Raw genomic sequence first — 12,174 nt, 5'->3', positions numbered from 1 at the left:
TTTGCCACATTAGTAATAAAAAATCAAAAATTAATCCTTTAAGGTATAATTTTTCCAAATCAGCAAAGATTTGAAATAACCAATAACAGTAAAAATGAATAAGGATCCAATCAGTTGGACATTCCCATATGTTGCTTTAAATGATACCCCAAGCCCAAGTCCTTTATCTGAAATCATTAGAGATGTGCTTCAGACTTTGGAATTCTTTAGAATTTTTTTAAAAGTTACCTGTTATGTACATTAAGCAGAAACTGCAGCCAGGCGAGGGGCAGTACATCATAATCAGACACATTAATATTTCTGCAGTTGAACATACAAATATTCACAAGAAGTAGAATAAATGAAAGACTGAAAACAGCCTCATTTCTGCTGATGACAGTTCTGCTACAAAATGAGTTCAGGTTAGATTTTACTACAAAATGAGTTAGGAACAAATGTATGGTTTTCAGAGCTTTTTAGATTCTAAAGTTGTTGATAAGGAATTCTGAACTGTTCATAGAATCTCAAAATCAATTTGGCCACATAATTATAAATTTAGACTTTAAAAGGTACATGCATTTTGACCAATTTCAAGGAGGAACCAAATAGAAACATACAAAGAGTTATACTTCAGGATATTCATAAGAATTTTATTTACAACAATAAAAATGAAATTGGCATAGACTTGTAACAGCAGAGTAATGGCTGCCTTATGAAACAGTCAAATAAAGGGCTATTATATGGCCATGAAATCATTTTGAGAATACTCAATGACTCAGGAAAAGGCTCATTATTTATTGTTGAATAAAAGACATAAACTTCGTATCTGGTGTGATACCAGTTAAAAAACAGATGTATATTTGTAGAACAAAAGACTTGAAAAATACGCCAAAGTACTAATAGAGATTATAGCTAACCACTGGAATCATAGGTGATTTTCACTGTATTGTTCATAACTATGTCTTTGAAGTTTTTCTTATAATGAGCATGTAATACTTTTATAATTATTAATTTTCCACACAGGATTTATCCTATTAATCTTACTGTTTATCTGAGTACATAATACAACCCCTGGGGGAGGTTTTACCACTAGAGATGGAGCAAATGACTGTGGTGGGCTCTCACCCTAGCACCATCAGTGTCCTGGGGAACTTAGTTCACAGGACTGAAGCGCTGAAGGAGACTGCTGGCTTCGCAGCTCAGAGTGGTGGTGGGGAGGTGGGGTAACTGCTACTCTCCGTGAAATCACAACCATCACTTACTTAACACCTGCTGAAAAGCTCATCACAGGGAAGAAGAGCCCGTCTGTGTTGAAGTTCTCAAACATCCCCTGCACAGGTTGTCCATTGATGCGGAATGAAATGCTGGGCACCCCGAGGTCCAGGCAGCAGCTTACCACATCATCTGATCTCAGGAGGTGCTGGTTGATGGAAGCCACAGTTCTGGGTATCCGGCCTGGTGAGGAAAGAACAGGAAGAAGGCTGTGGAACTCTGGAGGCACCTGCGAGGCTGAGAAAGGCTCAGAGGCCTCTGGGGGAGATGGGGAGGTGTGATGGGTACCCAAGAGGTCCAGAGGTACTACTACATTTGAAATGCAACTTTGCTTTTCCTGTGTAAGATGAGCAATGAGAAATGAATTCCTAAGCTGGCAAGTGGGCAGACTCCACGCCCGATTTGAGATGAGTCTCAGGGGAAATGCTCAAAGTGCTAAGAATGAGAAAGAACAAAAACTTAACCTGTTCAATGTGTGTTCAGACTGTGGCCTGGTGTCCGAAGTAGCAGACAAAATGCTTTTGCTGGTGTAGCGCTTCAGAGGTGGCTGGGGGGTGTGTGTGTTTAGTTTTAAGTGCCGAAAGACCTTTCTGTCTTCTACTTCCTCAAAAAGATTAGGTTGCTCTAGTGTTGAATAGAGAAGCCATCAGAGAGAAGAATGGCAAGGCTAGTAGCCATTAAACTATGCTACATAGGCTGGCCGCAGTGGCTCACGCCTGTAATCCCAGTACTTTGGGAGGCTGAGGCAGGTGGATCACCTGAGGTCAGGAGTTCGAGACCAGCCTGACCAACATGGAGAAACCTCATCTCTACTGAAAACACAAAAGCAGCCGGGTGTGGTGGTACATGCCTGTAATCCCAGCTACAGGCTAAGGCAGGAGAATCACTTGAACCCAGGAGGTGGAGGTTGTGGAGAGCCGAGACCGTGCCATTGCACTCCAGCCTGGGTAACAAGAGCAAAACTCCATCTCAAAAAACAAATTAAAAAAACTATGTTATACAGTTTGCTTATTTGTTTTAAAGAACTTTATTATTTCAGGTAAGTGGGAAAACACATTGCCAGTTATATTCTGAATTGATTAAAATCCTTTCTTCACATCTCTTTCATAAGATGATTTATCATTTCCTGACTTAAAGGAGTGAGGAAAATCACCTCTCTGCTTTCCTATCTTACATCATCTTATTCTGGAAATTCTAAAAGTAAATATTAATAATTATAACCACCCACCCCTCCCCTATTGGGTTTACATTTCTACTAGAAAGAGAGCAACAAAAGGGAAGTTAGGTTTTAAAATAGGGTTTCCAGCAAAAGATAAAAAGATACCTTGTTTCTTGATTACAGAAGTAATATGTATTCATTATAAATGGTCACCACTTATACAGGAAAGTATGCAAAAAGGCTGGGTGCTCATGCCCATAATCCCAGCACTTTGGGGGGCCAAGGCAGGTGGATCGCTTGAGCTCAGGAGTTTGAGACCAGCCTGGTCAACACAGTGAAACTCTGTCTCTACTAAAAATACAAAAATTAGCTGGGCGTGCTGACGTGCACCTGTAGTCCTAGCTACTTAGGGGGTTGAGGTGGAAAGATAGCTTGAACCCAGTAAGTGGAGGCTGAGGTGAGCTGAGATCATGCCACTGCGCTCCAGCCTGAGCGACAGAACGAGACCCTGTCTCAAATAAATACAAAAGAAAAAATATAACTCCATAAAAATGCTTTCAAATATATATGTACACACCCATTCTAGTTTGATGGAGTTATATGTATTTTATGGAGTTAAACATATACACACCTTTTTTTTTTTTTTTTTTTTTGAGAGAGTCTCACTCTGTCACCCAGGCTGGAGCGCAGTGGCACCATCTCGGCTTCACTGCAAGCTCCGCCTCCCGGGTTCACGCCTCAGCCCCCTGAGTAGCTGGGACAACAGGTGCCGCCACCACTCCCGGCTAATTTTTTGTATTTTTAGTAGAGACAGGGTTTCACTGTGTTAGCCAGGATGGTCTCGATCTCCTGACTTCGTGATCCACCTCCCTCGGCCTCCCAAGGTGCTAGGATACAGGTGTGAGCCACCACGCCTGGCCCCCCACACACACTTTTTATTCAAACTGGGGTATCCACTTTTTATCCAAAATACTCTAGAATCTGAAACATTTTGAGCACTGACATGATGCCACAAGTGGAAAACTTCATACTCAATCTCATGTGATGGGTCACAGTCAAAAAAGTCAAAATTTTGTTTCATGCACAAAATTATTAAAAATTTTGTATAAAATTACCTTCAGGCTTTACGGGTATTTATGAAACATAAAGGAATTTTGTGTTTAGAGTTGAGTCCCACCCCCAAGGTCTCTTATTATGCATATGCAAATATTCCCAAACCCAAAAATTTCTAAAACCTGAAACATTTTTGGTCCTAAGAATTTCAAATAAGGGATACTCAATCTGTAATAGATTCTAAACTAAGTGGTGAATTTTTAAATGGTGAAATCACTGTGCTCTTTTTAATTAATAAAAAAGATTAGGTACATCCCTCTAATTATTTTGGGTAATTGACAAAGCCATATTGCATTCCCTCCCACTGTTCCACAAGCAGTAACGAGGCTCTCCTCTGTGCCAGATACTACACCTGGGGCTGGGGATCAAAGACAGAAGACCTAATTCATGCTCCTAAGAAGCCCATAGTCTGGTGGGAAATGGACATTTAAATAAAAAATATACAATATAAATATTGGAATGAAGGTATGTATGTGTTGCCTTCTAGAAGGAGAGGAAGACGCCTGGGAATCTGTGTGGGAGCATGGGACAACTTGATACCTGGAGAATAAAAAGCTCACTAGATAAATGAGAAAGGAAGGAGCAAGAGAAGTGTCTAACATAGTTGCAGAATGGCTGGAGTTTGGTAAGGCTGGAAGGTGAGGGTTAATGAAGGCTGAATGAGGGAGATAGGACGGGGCAATAAAGCCGGACAGGAACATGGAGCTTGGACCACCTGCACAGCAAGAGTGCTGCTCCACACAATGTACTCAGTGCGTATCGGCAAATAGTCTGGGGTGGCCTTAGACTCTGTTTTATAACTTTAATACCTGGCTTCACCACTGAGAAAGAGGAACAAGCTCCTCATCGTAGCGCCTACAGGTAAAATTATTTAAAAACAAAACAAAACTGAGCCCAGGTTGAAGCGTGTAGGTTTGACTCTTCCAAATTTCTCCATTTGAGGACACTGAGTACCCTTAGCTCATTGTGTGGAGTATGATAGCCAGCTCCCAGGATCTCTTCTTCCTCCTGTTCAAGTCTGTTATGAAAAAAATCTATTAAAATTCAGCAAAGCTTGCAGTAATTGTCTCACCTTTAAGATTTATCTTACCATTAAAAACAATCTTTCCTGCATAATTTTCTTTTTTTTTTTTTTTTTTTAGTTTAACTTCTGGAAAATATCACTATAGTTACTTGAAAAAATACTTTTTAATTTTTATTTATTTATTTATTTTTTGAGACAGAGTTTTACTTTGTCACCCAGGCTGGAGTACAACAGCACGATCTCGCCTCACTGCAACCTCTGCAGTGATCCTTTGAACCCAACCTCCTAGGTTCGAGTGATCCTTTCACTGCAGCCCCTCAAGTAGCTGGTACTACAGGCTCACGTCACTGCCCAGATAATTTTTGTATTTTTAGTAGAGAGAGGATTTCACCATGTTGGCTAGGCTGGTCTTGAACTCCTGGCCTTAAGTGATCCTCCCACCTCGGCCTCCCAAAGTGCTGGGATGACGGGTTTGAGCCACCGCACCCAGCCTACTTGAACAAATTCTAACGAATATTTGTGAACTGAGGAAGACCAGGAAATAATTGAAATGCTACACTGGACAATTGTCTTTAGAAGTATTCAGATCCTTGCTGGATAAAAATACAAATTCCAAGGTTCTTTAATGTTCTAAGAATCATACAAACTGGGACAAAACTGCCAAATGTTGATTCGTGATTCTGGTGTCCTCGCTCACGTCCTCTGAGGGTTCACTGTTGGCTTCTACAATGGCCTGAGGCTCGGCCACTATAAGACAAAGAGCAGCTTTTGTGGGTGATGCTCTTCATCTGCAGCAGGGCTTTGATATCAACAGGAGCTGAGCTCTGAACTTTATTTAGCCAGAGCTGCCATATGCCCTCCAGAGGAAATACGGCTGGGAGAACTTCTCCTGTCTGGCTTGTTCTTTCCATTGAAAATCACCACCAGGAGGAGCAATTGTGCCCTCGTGGTAAAAGACACTGTCTTTTCCCACCTTTTCTTCTAATAGACTGGGCTCAAAGTAGAAGTTTCCTTTGGAACACTTGCTAGGAAAAGTTATAAACAAATTGAATTCATAGGCTGGGCCTATTTTTAAAGGTTGTACAGTAGGGAACAGAGTTGAGACTAATATTATCTAGAAATGAAAAGGTAACTGTTGATAATCACTGGATATGAAGTATATACTTAGCAAGTGCTTACAGCAATGTAATGGGAAGACTATTTGGATTAGAGAGCCCATTTCATATAATATTCACACTGTAAAAGGTCATCTGATGAAGTATACCTCACTTTAAAATGTAAGTACTACGAAGAGTTTGAAATTGGAAAATGATGGAATGGTGGCATTGCTTTTCCATACTGTGTTTTATAAATCTCCTCACATGCAGAGAAAGTAATCTCCACCCCTGTGAGGGCTTTCATGGCTTCCTAATCATTTAGGAAGGGTCTTGTACTCCACATTTAAACAAGATGCAAATCCTTTCAACTGAGCTGCAATGAGGCAGCAAAGGGAGGTCAGAGGTGCCTTGGAGTCACACAGGACTGAGTTCAAATCCCAAGCCCTTACCTGCTGCATGAACCAGGACCTATGATTTTACTAGAGGCTCAACTTCCCCATCTGTAAAATGGGCACAGTGGTACCCACAGGGATGCTGTAAAGAGACTTATTTGTAAGGTTCCGTTATTATCCTTTTGACTTTAATGAAACAAATAAATGATGTCCTGTGTACCACTTAAGAGGCAGTTTATCATAGCGGTTAAGGGGTTTCTGGAACCAGACTGCCTGGCCTCTAGTTCTGGGTCTGTCACTTACTGTGTGACCTTGGGCAAGTAACTCACCTTGGTAGACTCAAGTTACCTAATCTGTCAAACAGGAATAATGTCTACCTCATGAGACTGCTGTGAGTTTCAAATCAATTAGTCTATATAGCACAATAGAAGAGTGCCTCACACACTGTAACCCACAGCAAATGCTATCACTGTTTGTGTTTTTTCAACTCCAGGAACCTTAATCATTAGGCTAACAGTAGAAAAGTTTGCCGGGACACTGTAGGAATATTATACCTTTTATAATACTAGAAAAAAGTAACAATATGGGAAATTACAGCATTGAGGGCCGAATCTAAAAAGTGATTTTAAACCTACTCTCTTTACTGAAAGCTAGTACTGAAAAATATGCACATTTTAAAGTATGTTTAATGTATTTGACCCTTTTAGAACAACCAGCAGAAATGTGACACTGTGGAATGAAAAATCAAACTTGTTTCAAAGCGCTTTTCTAAGAGCAGCCTCAAGTGCTTTTTATGACATTAGGAACTCTGAGGAATTCTAGAGACCATCCACTGCAAGAGCCCAGTGGTTCTTATCTCTGCCAGTCTGAAGAAGAAAAACTGTCCGCTGGTTTGGAGGCTCAGGCCCACCTGAAGGGCCCAGGAAGCTCGGAAAGGCCATTCCAAACCCAAAAATAAGATTTTTTTTAAAGGCCACTTAATCAGATGCTGCACATCTTCAGTTAACCTCAGGGTGTATTACTGCAGAATTTAGTCCCTTCTGATGAGTAACGAGGCAACTGGAAACAGCGACGCTCAGCACTTGCACAGGTCCAGGCACTGCAGCGTTTGGCATTATAATCCAAGCACAAATATTGAGCCATTTGGAATGAGAGGGGATCCAAAGACAGAAAAGCGCCGCTCTTCTGCAGCTACTCCTCGGATCTTGTCCACATGGCACTGGCGTTGGAAAGGTCTGAGTCACAATGGGCTGTGTTTTATAAACAAATACCCTGGGACTCATTTTAGCTGGGAGACAGGTGAAGTCCCCTTGTGCAAATCTGACTGCAGACGTAAATTATCGTGAGGAGTCTTAATAAATCAGGAAACACAATTTTACTCCATTCATTCGCTTCCACACTACTCGTCTCTTGGGATGGTGAATTCTTTTGCTTATTTCAATTCTGAGGAGGAAAAAGTGGTTAAAGGGAAGACATGATTTCTCCTACGAAACTTCCCCCAGCCAGTAACATACTGTGTAGGCTGCTCCGAGCAGAATTCACTCCCAACTGCTGTCCTGAAAGCCCCATCGAGGATCCATCCAGAGAGGGAAAGTGATACCATCACAAAAAAGAGCCATTCCTCCAAAGAGGAGATCACAGCATCTGAGTTGACCCTGGACTCTGTAGGGAGGGTTAGACAGAGTTGAGGCGGGAGATGTTCCCACAGCTGATGCCTGAAAATGACTTCCCAGGCTTCCATGGCTAAAAAGACCTATTAAGGCTGTCTTCTCCCCTACACAGAGAAAAAGCTCATTCTTACTTCCAGGATGTCACTTTGAGAATTCTCTTCTCATTCAGCATGGAACTGGGGTTCTTTATTCCCTTAGATATTACTGGGGTAGCTCTAACTGGGCTATTCTCATGGTCTTGAGTGAAGTACCAAGGACTCTGGATTTGGTCTTTATAACTACAGTGGAATTCACAGATGACGAGGGAAGGTAGCTCATATTTACTGTGTATCTAATGTGTGTCAGGAACTTCGTATTTCTCATTTAAATATCATAAGAATCTTATATTATCCTCATTTTATCAGAGGAAAGCTAAGTCTCTGAGAGGTTAAGTAATTTGTCCAGTGTAAAAAAAGAAACATGGGCCAGGCATGCTGGCTCAGACCTGTAATCCCAGCACTCTGGGAGGCTGAGGTGGGCGGATCACAAGGTCAGGAGGTCGAGACCATCCTGGCTAACACGGTGAAACCCCGTCTCTACTAAAAATACAAAAAAAAATTAGCCGGGCGTGGTGGTGGGCGCCTGCAGTCCCAGCTACTTGGGAGGCTGAGGCAGGAGAATGGCATGAACCTGGGAGGCGGAGCTTGCAGTGAGCCAAGATCGAGCCACTGTACTCCAGCCTGGGTGACAGAGCCAGACTCCGTCTCAAACAAACAAACAAACAAAACACAAAAGAAACAGTAAGTGGCAGAGCTAGGATTCAAACCCAGGCATAACTCCAGAGCCATGCTGTTTGTTCTTGACTTTCCATTGACAAAGTGTTAGAGGCACTGTAATTCTTTCCAACTACTGCAAAATCTATTGTACTTTAATAAAAGTACGTTAAAGACCAATTCAAGGCAGTGGCTTAATTTATGCACATGACTAACTTTAAAGGTAATGACCTGGGCATTTAAATCTCAAATAAAAGGAGAATAATTTATCATGACCACTTTCTAATATATCCCCCTATCTACCCACCATCCTCTCCTGTAGTAAGTTGGAGTGTTAGTTCCGTTTCATTTCTTCATCAGACAATTACCTTTCATCAGATAGTCTGAAATTCATGGCTGTCCTGGTGGGGGTCATTAACAGAAACTTTATTTCTTCAGCTGAACAAATATTCCTGACATATTCCAATCCCTTCTGCAAGATACATGTTCCCTGCATGCTGGTTGGAGAAGTCAGAACGATGCCCAGACCCAGGAAAGCTTTGGGTTTTGGTGAGAATGAAAGGTATAAAACTTGTAGACACTGGCTTCTCCATGTCTCATCAGATGCCGGAGACTGAGGGATGAAATCCCTGGAGTGCACCTACATGTACACGACAATACACCATCAAGTGCGGGTCATTTCAGAGAGTCACAATCAGTTTCTGAAAAGCTGAGTCACCAGACTTCTTCCCACTTCTCCAATCATAGGAGCCATCGCTAGTGATGTTTGGCATGAGCCTGGAGCACCCAGCTTCCTTGGCTTCGGAGGAGACAGGAGGGGTGAGGGAGAGGGTGGGGAACTGCACACTCCTGGAATGATACACAATCAGACAGGATGTTCAGGTCCTGAACTGCACAGAGCAGCCCTCTATGGATGCACCATGAATGGGTTCCATGCCTCCTGACTCACTGATGTATTCATTCCTCAAATTTCTACCGAGGGATACAGGAATAAGTAAGTGCCCCACGCAGTGCTGTGAAGTCAGAAAAAGACTAAGTAAATTTTTTCCCTTGAGAGTGATTAGTCTCTCTTTGAAACAAGGGTCCAGTTTGCTTCACCCCAGGGTCTAGGTGAGCTTCATACTTCCTCAGCCAGTCTCCACGCAGAGCCCTCTTCAGGTGTAGCTGGGCTCCAGAGAATGTTCTTGGGCTACGGTGCCAAGTGGGCGGGAGACAGGCAGAAGTCAGCAGGAGTGTGAAACAATTTTTTCAAGTCAGTCTTGTCAATTCCTTCACAGACTTAATCCTGCCACACTCAGGAGCTGCAAAGGTGCATGAGCACAAGGATTCTTCCTCCTCAGATCATTTATTCAGAGACAGTTTCCTGAGAACCTTATGATACCTGATGATAACCTAAGCTTAAGGTCACTACTTCATAGCCACAGGCTCAGTGGCTCCATGATAACACTATGAGAACAAAGGGAAGCTCCACCTCCCATGAAGAATTAGGGAAGGTTCAGTTGGGAGGAGGAGAGCACAAGGTAAGACTTTCCTTTCACATGACCCCATCATCCTGCCATTTGGAATCCAGTTATGTCAGGACCACACTGTCCTCTGGGACACACAGAACATGAACGAAGTCTTTTTTTACATTCTCCCCCCATGGTAGTGATCCAGGATAAATAGGTATACAAATAAATATGTACAGCCTATTCCTAAAAGTTTTAAAGTGTTGAAGCTGAATGCAACATAGCTCCTAAAATAACAACAACAAAAAAATTCACATGGACCAACTGAAAATAAAGACCAATTAAAAGAAGCATGTCACTGGGACCTGAGCTGACTTAATCATTGGTATCAGGCAATTAGGTTGTAACTAGAAAGCTAAGGGAAGGAGGAAAATGTGATGGGTTACGTAGTTACCAGTTACAGAAGAAAATATAGAGGTTTGTCCTGTAGAGATAAACTTTTCCTTTGTACTGGATTTGAGGAAGAATGTGTGTCATGGTTACTTATGTAATGGACACGTGGCACCATGCTTACGTAAGGAATTTCTATAAGGACACGATGTCTCCAATTGCAGTTTTGCAAAAGATACAGAAAATACACGCTTTGGACAACAGACCGGAGAGGTGGGGCTCTTCTTCCCGACGAAAGCCTGAGAGTTAATCTTGCGTTTTTCACCCAGGCGGAAGCCAAGACATTCCTCCACAGGCACGGGCCATGGACATGCTTGGGAAAAGCATCAATTATTTATCTTAAAAAAAGGAAGCCCTGAATTCGTTTAAAGAGGTTAGCACCTACTGTGTGTTGGGCATGGATCCAGATATTTTATAAATTGTATTATGAAGCAACAGGCTGTGTTGACAAGATTACGGACTTGTAGTCAGGTCTAGATCCTTCCTAGTGTGACCTTGAATAAATTACTGAACCATCTTTATGCTTCTGGTCACACGTTTGTCACGTGAGGTCAGTATTTTCTACCTTAAGGGGTCATTGTGAGGATAAAATAAGAGAAAAATGAACAAAAAGTATGTAACTCACTGCCCAGTGAATACATGCTGAGTCTCTGCTCATATAATCCTAACGATTCCGTAAAATATTGCTCCTACAGATACAATGAGCTTGAGAGAAGTGATCTGCACTAGACCGTGTAGCTGGGAACTGTCTGAGTAATGGTATAAATGAGTCCTATTTTAACCTGACACTCTTTTCCATCTAACCGTTTAATTAGTTGAGACTCTTGAGTCTCTATCATTTCAACTGAAAGTGGTAATTTCAGCTAGAATAATTTGAGCCTCCATCATTTCCAGTGAGATTATGAGCCAAAGCTTTAGCAAGGTACTCACCTGACCAAAGGTGAAGTCCATCAAAGCCATAGGAGTACAGGTCATCGCCAACACCATTGCCTCCCCATCCTTCTCCACCGCCTGGGTATGGAGCATAGCCTGAGGAAGAGGCCCAGCCCACCCGCAGATGTGTGGGCTCTGCTGTTAGGAAGGGGTCCACCTGGTCGATAATCAGCTCGAAGTACCACTTCTTGTACTGGGCTGAGCCCTCCGCGACTCCCAGGAAGATGTTTGGCCGGATACTGAAATTAAACATGGGCAAGTGGCATCTACAGACCCTTCAAAACTGAGAAAGCAAGTGGAACCAGGCCATAGGAGGCAATGGCCCATTTACACTGAGGACAAGAACAATGCTGTGTTTTTCATATTGCTCAAAAGATGGGAGGGATCTCTAAAAGCCAGGAGTCTGAGATCAGCCTGGGTAACAAAGTGAGACCCCGTCTCTACAAAAATTAGCTGGGTATGGTGGTGCACACGTATAGTCCAAGCTACTTGTGAGGGTGAGGTTGGAGAATTGCTTGAGCCTAGGAGTTCAAGGCTGCAGTGAGCCATGATTACGCCACCGCACTCCAGCCTGGGCAACAGAGTGAGACCTTGTCTCAAAAAAAAAAAAAAAAAAAAAAAAAGACTAGAAAAAGCTTAGGACCCTCAACATTTGGATCAAGTTCTTAGCGTGACACATCAGGACAATATTTTCATTACAAAATATAAAGGATGTTCCTTTTAACATTCCATTCAAGGCAACCAACGTTTACTGAGTGCCAACCATGGGCAACGATGTTGAAAATGTTATACAGATTTGTACGATTACAAACCTTTGTTTCTTTAAGTTAAAAAAATTTTTACTTGAATTCCATTTTCTGGTCAATTGGTATAAGCACCCTTATT

At 42.2% G+C, this 12,174-nt stretch overlaps 1 protein-coding gene across 2 annotated transcripts in view; it reads right to left on the bottom strand.

Moving 5' to 3' along the window:
- The window catches only part of RYR3 (ryanodine receptor 3), a 584,152-nt gene that overhangs the window by 268,191 nt on the left and 303,787 nt on the right, over positions 1 to 12,174 (bottom strand). For both annotated transcript variants that reach the window (XM_025390215.1, XM_025390216.1), the window contains exons 18-19: positions 11,287 to 11,528; positions 1,242 to 1,434 (exon numbers count right to left, since the gene is read on the bottom strand). In XM_025390215.1, coding sequence (XP_025246000.1) covers positions 1,242 to 1,434; positions 11,287 to 11,528 — 435 coding nt within the window. The remainder of the gene's footprint in view (positions 1 to 1,241; positions 1,435 to 11,286; positions 11,529 to 12,174) is intronic.

This window comes from Theropithecus gelada, chromosome 7a (genome assembly GCF_003255815.1).
Source record: "Theropithecus gelada isolate Dixy chromosome 7a, Tgel_1.0, whole genome shotgun sequence".
Classification (NCBI taxonomy): domain Eukaryota; kingdom Metazoa; phylum Chordata; class Mammalia; order Primates; family Cercopithecidae; genus Theropithecus; species Theropithecus gelada.
Note: the sequence above shows the minus strand (reverse complement) of the source record. Positions and strands in the feature narration are given on the sequence as shown.